We start from the raw sequence: 13,621 nt of genomic DNA, 5'->3' as shown, positions 1-13,621 counted from the left end.
ATGCGCATGGGGATTTCTTTATCCCCTGGTTCCATTATTCGCATGGTTTTCCTTATCTGTGGGGCTGCATAGGATCCAATTTTGCTCTCCCCCCCTCCCCCTTTTCCCTTCCCCCCTCCACCTCTTTTAGGGGGGCTTCTCTAATTTGTGTTTTTTGCTAATCATATACACATCTGTCACAAGCCTTATGGGCGAAGTTTGGCATTTCTATTGGTCCGTTGGATCAATCATTGTTGCTTGATATGCACGGACCCATTTTTTGTCTTGGACATTGCATCTTTAAATCTACCTCATGATAATCCTAAATCTTCCTTGTTGAAAGTGCTATTTTGGCACTTGTATCAAATATTGCTGCTACATTCATGTTTTTGCCTTATTAATTATTGCTGCTATACACAGGTTGACCTTATTTGAGATATGTATTTTATTAAACAATCTATTTTGTTACTATCCGGCAATGGTTTCAATATATCAGCACACATTGTTTAACATATCCATTAATAAAACTATTTTGTTTTTCTCATGTGTTTCTCTTGGTCCCTGTATGTTTGTGTCATGCATGTCCCTTTTGTATTGGTATGCTTGTGGTGTGACTCTGTGTGTCCGCTGTAGGTTCTTATGGCACTTGACCAATTGGCTTAATACAGGTTTGTGGCTTATTTGCCCAGCCTTGTATTGCTTGGCGTCCAACGCATGCGCTATAGATACAGGAATACTTTCTGGCTTATTCGCCCTGCCTGGTATTTCTTGGCGTCCATCGCATGCGCTACAGGTACAGGAACACTTCCTGGTTCCTGACTGCTTGCGTTCCAGCGTCTGTGGTTTGCTTCCCACTGGACGCATGAGCTCTTTACATGGTGAGACAGAGATGTCTGCTCATCGTATTACTCCTCCCACTTCCGCCTTGCTGGTTAAGCGCCCCCTCCCTGCTTGCTCCAGGGGCCATTCACACTGGTGTGTCTTTCATTCAATTACTAAAGGTATTTATATGCTGTTGGTCCACAATTTTGGTACTTCCCCTGACGAAGCTGTACTTGATACAGCGATACGCTTGGGGCCACTTTCTTGGGCTCTTCCATGGGTCCTGCCGTATACATCTGTGCATGGATGGATTTCTCTTGGTAAACCGCTTCCCTTATTTGGGTCTGTAACAAGTGAGGCCGTACTGGGCCGCAGGTCATCAAAGGGAGCACGACATGACAGGGTTGAGGGGAACTATAGGAAGGTGACATGTAAAGAAAGGGTTAAATGTTTGAATAATAACAAGGGGACAAGGCTTTGGAAGGGTAGGAGGGGCACAGGAGGGAGGTGGGGGGACTATAAGAGGGGGTCACCATCTTAGGGGGCAACCATTTTAGGTGCCCCATTACAGTAGGAACAAGCTCAGATCCTACCTTAAATCATGGACGTTGATGCGATCCTTCAGCAGCTGAGAACAGCTGCGAGCTCCAGGGGCGCAGGATGGCTGCAGGCATCACTACAGGGCCTGTAGCAGGAAGGGGGGACCACTCATCCACAAAGTCAGGGCGACGGGCGACGGCCTCGGAGAGCCAGGCCTCCGGAGCGCCTCAGCCCAGAGGTAACCCCCCGGGTCCGGCGCCGTGTTAGGAACCCCTCCGGGGACCCTCCAGCTGGTGCCTCGTGCTGCAGGCCTAGGACACGGGGACTGAGAGCTGGGAGGAATCCTGTGTCGAGGCGGGACCTGCAGCGTGGGGAGGTGTCGACTTCCCCCTCCACACATTCGTCTATGGCCGCTGGGGAACCTGGAGATGGTGCGGCTGGTGCCCAGCAAGGAAAGGGTGCAGCTCGGCAGAATCACGTTGCGTTCACCCGGGAGCAGGAGGGGAGGATCTGCCCACACAGCAGCTGCGCGCAGGGACAGGAGAGCAGGACCACCCAGTGTGCACCAGGCTGCACGGCTGAACGAGGGGACGGCTGCGCTGGGGGAAGGGAGCGCTGAGCCAGCAGGACAATCCAGCGTGCACCAGGCTGCACGGCTGAATGAGAGGACTGCAGCTTTACATGATCAGCAACACAGAGCTGCTGGTGAGTGGCAGAGTGCTACACCCGCCCACCATATGGCTGCTGCTGCTACTGCTGCAGTGATTCTGGAAGACAGACAAAGCCTTATGCCTGAGTGGGATAGTGGAGAGGGTGGGGGTGTGGGGTATCAAGGGGGCTTCCAGCATGAAGGGGGGGTGCTGCAGCTGGGAGGGGGGTGGTGGGTCCCATGGCCCATGGACAGCATACTACTTACCCGGCGCTGTCAGGGAGACAGGATAGGTCAAGTCAGCGTCTGACGCCCACGATGGATGCAGCGGTCACACCTGGCCGGCTGCATGGAGCTCCGCTGGAAGCTATTGCCATGGGCAGAAGATCGTCAGGCGTGGACCAAGGACATCAGGACCCCGGATCGGCGGCCGCTGGGAACACAGCACCCAGGCAGCTAGGTGAGAGGAACTCCGTAAATTACTTGCAGCCGTCATTAGCCTCTGATGTGAATGCGCGTGGGGAGTTGTCTGCGGGGGGAGCTAGTGCCGGCATGGGGTTGTTTTTTCAAGGTCTGAGAGAATTGGTTAGATCATGGGATGCGGGGAGAGGTCTGGGGGAGCCGTCGCCGCTGTCAGCTTGGCTAGGGCCAACGAGGGATAGGGAGTTACTGGAGAGCAGAGTTTCCACGGGTCCATTATCAGGGAGTAACGGGCCGCCGGGTTCATTAGGGCCAATACCAGGCGCTGAGGTGCGTGAGGTACTGGTGGGGGTCAAATCAGTGGGAAGAGGGGCGATAGGCGAGGGGGGTGAGAAGGGAAAAGATGACGCTGTGCGCTTAGATGACGCTGCGAAAGGGGAGGTGTACGTTTGTTTCGAAGGGCCTTTAGGGGCACACTTGAAGCAGGAGGTTAGGGAAAGGATTTGGAAGGGGGAGTACGTGGAAATGTTTTCGTTGCTCCCATTGGATCGCTTTAACTTGGACAGGGTTCGGAGGGATGATTCTAAAAAAGAGGATGAGGAAAAGAGGAGGTTTCGGCTCATCCCCCAAACATTCTCAAATTGGTTGCAGGCATTTGCTATACTAGCTAGTTTTTATTGGGGAGAAGTCACCGGAAAATTGTTCATCCCTTTTTTGTTCTATGGATGCCATTGGGGAGGCTTACAGAGTGTATGGGGGTCAAGGTTGGCTTAGGTATGATGAACAATTCCACCAGCGGAAGGCAGTTAGACCTAGTATCCGCTGGGACCACAAGGATATAGCACTATGGATGAGAGTAACGGCTCCAGTCAAATCAGGACAGGGAACACAGCTTTTTTCTGGGGGCACCGGGGGTTCAGGGCAGTCAGGGCACTCGGTGGCATTGCAAAAGGGACTGTGCTTCTCCTTTAACGACGGCGTTTGTAAATTCGGGACAAAATGTAAGTTCAAACATGAGTGTTCTTCATGTGGAGGCAGCCACGGGGCAGCAAAGTGCTTTAGGGGTGGGAAACAAAGAGGGTCTGACGGATTTGAAAAAAGGGGTCACTCCAGTGCGCCTGTCAGAGATGGTGCAGTATCTAAATGAGTACCCGGATAAAGAGGCAGCGGTTTTGTTATGTGATGGTTTTCGGGACGGGTTTCGGATCCCCTTTGTTGATGTTGAGGTGAAGTTGTCAACCAAGAATTTGAAGTCTGCCAGAGAATTCCCTGAAGTGGTCACAGAAAAGTTGAATAAAGAGGTAGCGTTGGGGAGGATGGCCGGGCCGTGTGGATCCCCACCAGCGGTTAACTTGAGAGTTTCACCATTGGGGGTAGTACCTAAAAAGGAGCCGAACAAGTTCAGGTTGATACATCATCTCTCATTCCCAAAGGGTTTGTCAGTTAATGATGGGATCGACCCGCTGATGTGTTCAGTTTCATACCCATCATTTGATTTGGCGTTGAATTGGGTCAGGGAATGCGGCCAGGGAGCCCAGCTGGCAAAGACGGACATTGAAGCGGCTTTTCGCTTGCTTCCGGTTCACCCGGACAGCATGCACTTGTTGGGGTGTTTTTGGAACGGGGGGTTTTATGTTGATCGTTGTTTGCCGATGGGGTGTTCGTTGTCATGTGCGTATTTTGAAACGTTTAGCACATTTTTGGAATGGGTGGTTAAGGAAGTGTCCGGCCTTAGCTCCTGTATTCATTACTTGGACGACTTTTTGTTTATGGGTTCGGCGCAGTCGAATGCGTGTTCTGTTTTGCTTCACACAATGGAGAGCGTGGCAAAAAAAATTTGGAGTCTCATTGGCGGCGGAAAAAAACGTAGGCCCAGTCACATCACTGAGTTTCTTGGGTATCGAGATTGATTCCGTTGCTATGGAATGTAGGATCCCAGAGGATAAGGTTTTGGATATGAGGGCTGCGGTAAACCGGATGTGTGGTTTGAAGAAGGCAACGTTGAGAGAGGTTCAATCGCTGCTTGGCAAGCTTAACTTTGCTTGTTGGATTATGCCAATGGGGAGAGCCTTTTGCAGGAGGCTTTCTTTGGCTACGGTTGGGATTACATCGCCGTCACATTTTATACGGCTGAGAAGGGAGTTGAAAGCTGACCTCAGAGTTTGGGCGCTTTTTTTGGAATCTTACAACGGGAAGTCGATTTGGATGGCACCAGTGGTGTCGGCTGACTCACTGGGTATGCTAATTTCAACCAGTAATCAAGGTTTTTGCTTATTTTTACGCGGTATGTGGTTGGTGGAACGATGGCCAACGGAGTTGATGGCCAATCAGGTCGTGTGTGAGATCTTCACGGTGGTGGTGGCTCTATCATTATGGGGAAAGTTGGTATGCAACAAAAAAATTTGTTTCCATTGCGAGTCGTTGGGAGCGGTAAAGACCATAAATTCATTGTCATCCCCCAATCAGATCGTTGTCAAGATTTTGCAGCACTTGGTGTGGGTGGGTTTGAGTTGCAACCTCTGGGTTGTGGCCGAGTCCCAACCTACAGTAAGGTATCCTATTCTTGAAGCTCTTTTTTGTTCGCAGTGGGATCGATTTCGGGAACTGACGCCTCAAGCGGAATCCACGGGGTTGGTCTGCCCGGAGGAATTATGGAGCCTTCTGTCAGGGCAGTAAGAGAATTGATTTACAGGTCGCTGGCAGCGGGAACATGGTCTCATTATTCCAAAACTTGGCCTGTTTGGGAAGATTGGAAGCTAAAGTTAGGTGGGGGCTTGGAAGATGAGAGCAAATTACTGTTATTATTGGGTCATAGTTGGGAATCGGGTTGGTCGGTTCCGAAGCTTAATAATTTTTTGTCAGGATTGGCTTTTGGTTTTAAGTTTAGGGGGTTGCGGGACCTAACTAAGTCATTTTTGGTTTTGCAAGCAGTAAAGGGATGGAGGAGAAACTGGAGAGTTTCGGACAGGAGGCGTCCGGTATCTTATGAGGTACTGTTAGTTTTAGGCGAGCATCTGAAAGATGTATGTGCCTCGCTGGAGGAGGTTGTCTTGTTTAAATTGGCATTTTCTTTGACGTTCTTCGGGGCATTTCGGTTGGGGGAATTGGTGAGTCCTTCCCGTTTTAAAAAAGGGGGGCTGCTTAGACAAGATGTGGACGTGTTTGGGGATCGGTTGGAAATAACTCTGTGGTTTTCTAAGACAGATAGGGATGGTAAAGGTTGTAGGGTGGTACTTTTTGAGGTGAGCGGGTCTCCGTTATGCCCTGTGAGTTGCATGAGGATTTTCGGAACAGGAGGGAGATCGTTTACAGACCCGTTGTTGGTTCATGGCGATGGTTCATTCCTGTCTCACTTTCAATTCGTAACGATATTCAGGCGGTGTTTGGAAAGAGGGGGCTTGCCAGCAAGGGAATACAGTGGTCACTCATTTCGGATTGGGGCGGCTACGGAGGCCGCAAGGAGGGGATTGGGAGAGGACATCGTAAGAAGGATTGGTCGGTGGGAATCGGTGAGGTTTCGTTCATATGTACGCCCTAATTTGGTCTAGTGTTTGTCCACAAGGTCTACTTATTGTGGTTATGGTGTTTTGTTTTCTTATTTGTTTCAGAGTCGGGACAGCTGCTCGTGTGGATAATGGGTCACTCTTTTGTATTCTGGGCAGCGTTGAGAGCTGACGTCCGTCCGGATGGGAGGCAGCTTGGTGTGCCAAGGACTTTAGCAATATTGAGATGGATCGGTAAACGGGGTATGGTGTGGAAGCAGCTATTACCTGAGTTTCATTGGTTCGTTCGCCTAAATCGAGTTCCAGAGGTGCTGCTAATCCATTTAGGGGGTAACAATTTGGGGAAGCGTCCATGCAGGGATCTAATAAGGGATATTGAGTTTGACATGTTGAGGCTGTGGTCCATGTTTCCAAAGCTTTTGGTGGTCTGGTCGGACATCGTCCCCAGGAAGGTGTGGTGCGGGGCGAGATCGGTCCGAGGGGTGAATAAGGCTAGGATAAAGGTTAATCGCACAGTGTCCCATTTTATGGCAAGGAATGGGGCAATAGTGGTGCGCCACATGGATTTGAAATCGGGGGAAGGGGATTATTGGAGGAAGGATGGGATTCATCTGAATGCGATCGGATTGGACTTATGGTGTTTGGCAATCCAAGAGGGCATAGAGAAAGGCTTAAAAGTGTGGCGGGACACAAATGTTTGAGGGGTCAGAACATTTGCGTTGGTGGCGTGGCGGGAGTGGTCCTCGAGGTTGGTGGTGCCAGGAAACGGCGGTTTGGAGGGGGGGGATCTGTAAGGTCCTGGACTCCCCCTTGGGCGGATTAATGTGGATCAGAACATAATGGTCACACTGAGGAATGGAAGCGGAAATACGCGGGTATTTCGGGCGGATATTGTCCGGTTGAGTCTATTAGGGTCTCTGAGCTGGTGCTTCACGGCTAGAGGCAGGACTCGTACTGGGGACAAGGTTTATGGGGTCATTGACCTGTGGCAGTTACAATTTTAGGGCCTCGAGGACCGCCCCTCCTTTGGGAACATTGTTTTGTAAATGTTTTGTTAAAATGTTAATAAAAGGCTGCTGTGGCCAATTTATCCAATAAAGGTGTGCGAGTCATCATTTAATGGGTTCGGCAATCCTAAAGTAGATGGGGGATTCTATAGGTATCGCGAATACCCATTGTCAAGTGAGGCCGTACTGGGCCGCAGGCCATCAAAGGGAGGACGACATGACAGGGTTGAGGGGAACTATTGGAAGGTGACATGTAAAGAAAGGGTTAAATGTTTGAATAATAACAAGGGGACGAGGCTTTGGAGGGGTAGGAGGGGCACAGGAGGGAGGTGGGGGGGACTATAAGAGGGGGTCACCATCTTAGTGGGGCAACCATTTTAGGTGCCCCATTACCGTAGGAACAAGCTCCCACCCACCCACCCGTGTTTATGTGGTTATGGTGGAATTGTCTACAGGATCCATAGATATGGGGTGTATAGTGGGCTAAGAATTCTGATTTCCTAACAAATGTTTTGCATTTCTGTATATTTGTCATGGCAGCTCGGCGTGGCGGGAGTGGTCCTCGAGGTTGGTGGTGCCAGGAAACGGCGGTTTGGAGGGGGGGGGATCTGTAAGGTCCTGGACTCCCCCTTGGGCGGATTAATGTGGATCAGAACATAATGGTCACACTGAGGAATGGAAGCGGAAATACGCGGGTATTTCGGGCGGATATTGTCCGGTTGAGTCTATTAGGGTCTCTGAGCTGGTGCTTCACGGCTAGAGGCAGGACTCGTACTGGGGACAAGGTTTATGGGGTCATTGACCTGTGGCAGTTACAATTTTAGGGCCTCGAGGACCGCCCCTCCTTTGGGAACATTGTTTTGTAAATGTTTTGTTAAAATGTTAATAAAAGGCTGCTGTGGCCAATTTATCCAATAAAGGTGTGCGAGTCATCATTTAATGGGTTCGGCAATCCTAAAGTAGATGGGGGATTCTATAGGTATCGCGAATACCCACTGTCCTGTTCCATGTCTGGGGTTTTTTTGGGGAGGTTTCATTGGATTCCTCTGCTCCTGGGGTTGAGGTTTATTATTATATATACCTCACTTACTTTGTCACATCTTTTCTAGCCCTTTAATCTGGGTCATCACATCTTTTTGGATTTCATTTTCCATCAGAGAAAAAATGAATTTTTTTTATCCTTTTGCAGCTCCCTTCTCTTATACCAACATGGGTTTTCATGCATGATTTATTCCATTTTTACATCATGCTGTGAGTCACCACTCACAAACTGCTAGGGAATCCTTTATTGATTATTGTATTTATTCCTTTTTCCTCCTAGGCATCATTTGTCAGGTTTACCATATATGTACATTATAATTGTGTATATTTATACTGATTATTGTGATATATATTATCATTTGATATTCTTTTCTCCATGCTTTGGCAGGTACCTATTACCGAGTCCATGTTTTAATTGTTTTTTATCTGCACCTGTTCATATTGTGTACCAATAAAAGCTATGTTCACTTTATTCCACTGTACCATGGTGTAGTGTGCATACTTTCGGTAGCGCTTTCTCTTTCGTTTCTATTACCTTTGACCGTCACAGTCACCTGAGTTCCCCAATAATAATAAGTGCCCACTTTGCATTTAATAATGTCCCAAGTCTCCCGCCTGTGCAGCTCTCCTATACACAGTATGATGCTCTCTTATACACAGTATAATTCCCCGTCACTGTATATATACTGACCCCTTAATATCCCCCAAACTGTTAAATGGCTCCAACACTATATGATGGCCCCCTCACTGTAATCTCCACACTGTATGATGGCCCCCTAGATAGCCTCCATATAGCATAATACTCCAGATAGTCCTCAACATATTATAATGTACTCTGCATAGGCAGATTCTATATAGTATAATGCACTCCCCATAGGCCTTCATATAATATCATGCACTCCCCATAGGTCTCCATATAGTATCGTGCACTACCATAGGCAGACTCTATAGTATAATGCACTCCCCATAGGCAGACTCTATAGTATAATGCAGCCCCCATAGGCAGCCTCTATAGGGTAATGCATCCCCATAGGCAGCCTCTATATGGAAGGCTGTAAATCTGTCCCCAATCCCCTCTGCAAGGCATAAAAATGACCTTTCATTATACTCACCAGTGGTGCTCACCAAGGCATAGCTGGTCTTGACTTAAGATCGCCATCCTCCATTACTGCATCATCTGGATGACAAGTCCTATGTCATCCACACAGTGTCATCCATTGTGCTCCTGTGCAAGCGCACTTCTCTCTGGGCTGCTGAAAGCAGAGCTAAGTACTGTAGTGCGTATGCTCTGGGAAAGGCCAAAGGGCGCTGATGACCTAGAAGTAAAGCCGGCGCATGCGCACTTCAGTACTGTGCTCTGACTTCAGTGGGGCAAAGATAAGTGCGCCTGCACAGGAGTGCGATACAGGACACTGAATACATGATGTAGGATGCATCATCCACACGAAGTGGGACAGCGATCACAAGAAGAGGGTAGACGCCAGATCAAGACTAGAGATGTCCAGACCACGCCGTCTGTGAGTATAATAAAAGCTCTTTTTTGTGCCTTGCATAGAGGATTGAGGAAATATAGATAGCATTCTAGAACACTATATGTGAGGGCGTACAGATGCTGGCCGGACCTTATATGGGGACAGCCTGGTGAAAGGCTCCCTTTAATCTGTAAGACCGGTAGCCACTGTCTTTTAGCCACATTTAAAGGCCATCCTGCAAGATTCCAGCCGCTCGCAAACTTAAGAAAATAATCATTCTCCTTCTCGTAAGCTAATCAGCAGCATCCATTCTGATGAGTGTCTATGGTCCCTGCTCAGCACCTCCTCTGACCCCACAATTGCCATCCTCCTGCCTTTACTGACGTGGCTGACGTCTCGTATGTCATCCAGTCTGTTGCGCTGCGCTGCTCCTGTTCCCTTCTGTGCAGGTGCGAGAGCTGGACAGACAGTGGATGACATAGTAAAGAGAAAGAAGGGCTGAGCCAGCTCCCCGGATATAGGAGTTGTGTGGTCAATAGTTGCTCACTATGGGCCCGATTCACCGTCTCTCCTGCCTTGATAGGGTAGCTGGAGGCCTGCTATATGCCTACACCATATTTGGAAGCAGGAACTTACAAAAAATTATTTTGCTCGTGGACATACGTTTGTTCATACTGTATAGACAGCAGTCGGGCTGACAAAGGCCAAGTGTAGGCCGAAACATCTTTTTGTAGGACTGCACATAAATTAAAACTTCACTTAAAAGGGACAATTCAGTTGAGTGCCAAGTTACTTTATTATTACAGACAGACCCTACTGGCATTTGCCAGAAATGCCAGATGGCTAGTTCAGTCCTGTGCAGGGGACTTGCATTTAAAGCAACACTCCAGTGGTGCAATAAAAAGAAAACCCTCTGGAATGGTGCTTTAGGGTATGTGCACACGCTGCGGATTGGGCTGCAGATCTGGCTGCGCGGATTTTGTAAAATCTGCAGGTAAATCTGCAGGTCAAAAGACCTGCGGTTTTACCTGCGGATTAGCCTGCGGTTTTGCCCTGTGGTTTTTCATCTCCACAATGGAGGAGATAGCAAACTGCAGTGGAATCCGCAGAAAGAATTGACATGTCAATTCTTTCTGCAGTTTAGAAACCGCAGGAAAACCGCGCTGAAAAATCTGCACCATTTGCACTGCGGTTTTTAATATCCATAGGATATTATGGTACCGTACACCGCAGCAAAAACTGCTGCGGATCCGCAGCGGCCAAATCCGCTGCGGAACCACAGCAGAATCCGCAGCGTGTGCACATACCCTTAGATAACATGCAGAACTCACCAGCATAAATCACAATAGAGGCCACGTTTCAGAATATTATAAATTATATTTGAATTTTGTAATGGAAAAAGTATCTACATAACAGTTTTCTGCACAACAACGCATCTGTAGAACATTGCTGATACACAAATACCTCTTTAACAATGACATGGATTCAGAGCAGGATGTCACAATTATAGAAATTTTAGGAAATTTGTTGCCAACCATGATGTATAGACTTGAAGAAAAGTAGCATAAAGGCTGGCAGGAGGAAATAACTATATTTTCAGAGAAGGAGCCCTTTTTCAAAGGTTTAGAAAAGGTGAACAAAACATAAAATGGCTTAATAATTAACAAGACACAGTATGTGTACATGCTTCCCTGCAAATACAGCTCTGGGAAAAATTAAGAGACCACTTCCAAATGTTCAGGATGTCTGATTTTTCTCTTTATATGTATATTTTTGAGTAAAATGTAAATTGTTCTTTTAGTCTACAAACTTCTGACAACATGTCTCCGAAATTCGAAGCAATAATTTTTTTTTTTTCTGAAAAGGAGAAATGGTCAACATTTTAAAAAAAATGCTTTCACACCTCAAATAATGCAAAGAAAACCAGTTCATAATCTTTTAGGAACAACAGAACTAATGTTTTAACTCAGGAAGAGTTCAGAAATCAATATTTTCTGGAATAACCATGATTTTTAATCACAGCTTTCATGGGTCTTTGCATGCTTTCCACCAGTCTTTCACACTGCTTCTGGCGCAAAATTGTAAGTAGTTCTTTTTTGTTTGATGGCTTGTGACAATCCATCATCCTCTTGATTACAGAGGTTTTCAATGGGGTTCAGGTCTGGAGAATGAGCTGCCATGACAGGGTTTTGATGTGGTGGTCTCTTAATTTTTGTCAGAGCTGTATACAGAACAAAATATGACAACAGCAATAATATGATACAGTACATTTTATGAGTAGATCATTTTCAGACCAATTCGTGAGCTTATTTCCAATGTGCTTCTACAAAATTTATACTGCATTTTGCGAATATATTTCTGATCTCTGAGAATGATTCCAATGTATTGTGACAATAATAAGAAATTGTTAATTCAGAGTGCATGGATGGTTTACCTGGTACTTTGAGATGCCTCACAATAACTAACTCATTAGCCAAAACTTTAAAGGGAACCTGTCACCCCCTCCAGGCGTTTTTAAGTAAAAAAGCCACCTTGTGCAGCACTAATGCTGCATTCTGTCAAGGTGGCTCTTTTATTTAGCGTCCCTTCCACCGCAGAAATAAGCGTTTTTAAACTTTGTCGGACATACCAGAAGTTTGTCCAGGGGGCAGGTCTTTCCCCCTCAGACACCGACACCTTGCATCCATCATTCATGTCCTTCTTCAGTCTTTGCTCCACCTCCTCAGCGTTCATTTCAAAAGTAATATCAGTGGTTAATGACTGAGGAGCAGATGAGGGACTACACCAGATAGCTGGTAAAGCTAACTAGAGTCTGCATCAAAAGATTCACCACAAACACAGGGCAGTCAATGAGTTAAAGTTTATCACACAAAGTGACAGAATTCTTAGGGCCCCGTCAAACATAGCGATCTCGCTAGCGAGATCGCTGAGGAGTCACAAGTTTTGTGACACAACAGCGATCTCACCAGCGAGATCGCTGTGTGTGACAGCGATCAGCGACCGGCCCCCCTGCCGGTATCGCTGATCACTGCAAGAAACCTCTGGACATTTTTTTCGTCGCGGCTTTCCCGCTGGCCAGCACGCATCGCTGCTTGTGACAGGCGGGAGACCAGCGATCAGCTGGTAACTAACGTACACATTGGGTATCTAAGGGACACGCGTCCCTTGGATACCCAATGTGTACATTAGTTACCAGCGAGTTACAGGTGCCGCCGCCGCCTCACGCTGGGGACCAGGAGCCCGAGGAGTGTGTAACTGCTGCTGATGCACGCTGGGGACCAGGAGGCAGCATGACACCATCAGGAGAGGCCGGGGATGCAGGCGCACCCTCTGCTGATGGAGGCATGGAACAGCAGGCACACTTGTCCGCTGCTCCTGGGCTCGCTCCTCACCTTGGCGTCGGCGTGCTGATCGCTGGTGAAGCTGTCTGTGTGACAGCTCACCAGCGATCACATAGCGACTTACCAGCAATCCTGACACGTTGATATCGTTGTCGGGATCGCTGGTAAGTCGCTATGTGTGACTCCAGCTTTAGAGTGGGGGACCACTGACCCTCTCCCGTGTGTCTGCACGTTGATTTTATTTTTTGAGGCTGGGAAAGAGCTCTGTTACTAAAGGTGGTCTGGAGACAGAATGAGGGTTATGACTATGTAAAGCTGGCTGTGTGACCTCGGCAGCAGATTCAGCTGTAATCGTGGTTTTATGTAAGCCGCCAGGGAGAGCTATAGGCAGCGGTGGCGACGGAGGCTGTTAGCGGGCAGAGGTTCCTGGGCTGCTTGGATCATCCGGTGAGCGGCTTTTAATTTATTGCGTCGGACCCAGGTGCGCTATTGCCCTGTCCGGCTCAGGGTTGTCAGCCAGGTTGGGGTATTTATGCATCCATCATTCATTTCCTCCTTCAGTCTTTGCTCCGTCTCCTCAGCGTTCATTTCAAAAGCATTTCAAATGAACGCTGAGGAGGTGGAGCAAAGACTGAAGGAGGAAATGAATGATGGATGAGAGGCGTTGCTGTCAGAGAGGGGGAAAGACTTGCCCCCCGGACAAACATCAGGTTTAGACAAAGTTTAAAAACGCTTCTTTCTGCGGTGGAAGGGACGCCAAATAAAAGAGCCACCTTGACAGAATGCAGCATTAGTGCTGCACAAGGTGGCTCTTTTACTTAAAAATGCCTGGAGGGGGTGACAGGTT

The 13,621-nt window shown here is 48.0% G+C and overlaps 1 protein-coding gene and 1 long non-coding RNA gene across 2 annotated transcripts; one reads left to right on the top strand and one right to left on the bottom strand.

Moving 5' to 3' along the window:
- Positions 1–400: 400 nt before the first annotated feature.
- LOC141086078 (uncharacterized) lies at positions 401–2,119 on the bottom strand. Its single transcript, XR_012231503.1, has 2 exons — positions 1,395–2,119; positions 401–1,215 (listed from the first exon to the last, which is right to left on the bottom strand). It is a non-coding gene; the product is annotated as an uncharacterized lncRNA (long non-coding RNA).
- Positions 2,120–3,423: 1,304 nt separating this feature from the next.
- On the top strand, positions 3,424–7,263 carry LOC141088941 (uncharacterized). Its single transcript, XM_073575191.1, has 2 exons — positions 3,424–3,815; positions 4,980–7,263. Exons 1-2 carry the CDS (start codon positions 3,424–3,426, stop codon positions 5,956–5,958), a joined length of 1,371 nt encoding a protein of 456 aa, XP_073431292.1. The 3' UTR covers positions 5,959–7,263.
- Positions 7,264–13,621: the final 6,358 nt, after the last annotated feature.

This window comes from Dendrobates tinctorius, unplaced genomic scaffold (genome assembly GCF_039654945.1).
Source record: "Dendrobates tinctorius isolate UK_male_01 unplaced genomic scaffold, ASM3965494v1 ptg000007l, whole genome shotgun sequence".
In the NCBI taxonomy this organism is placed as follows: Eukaryota; Metazoa; Chordata; class Amphibia; order Anura; family Dendrobatidae; genus Dendrobates; species Dendrobates tinctorius.
Note: the sequence above shows the minus strand (reverse complement) of the source record. Positions and strands in the feature narration are given on the sequence as shown.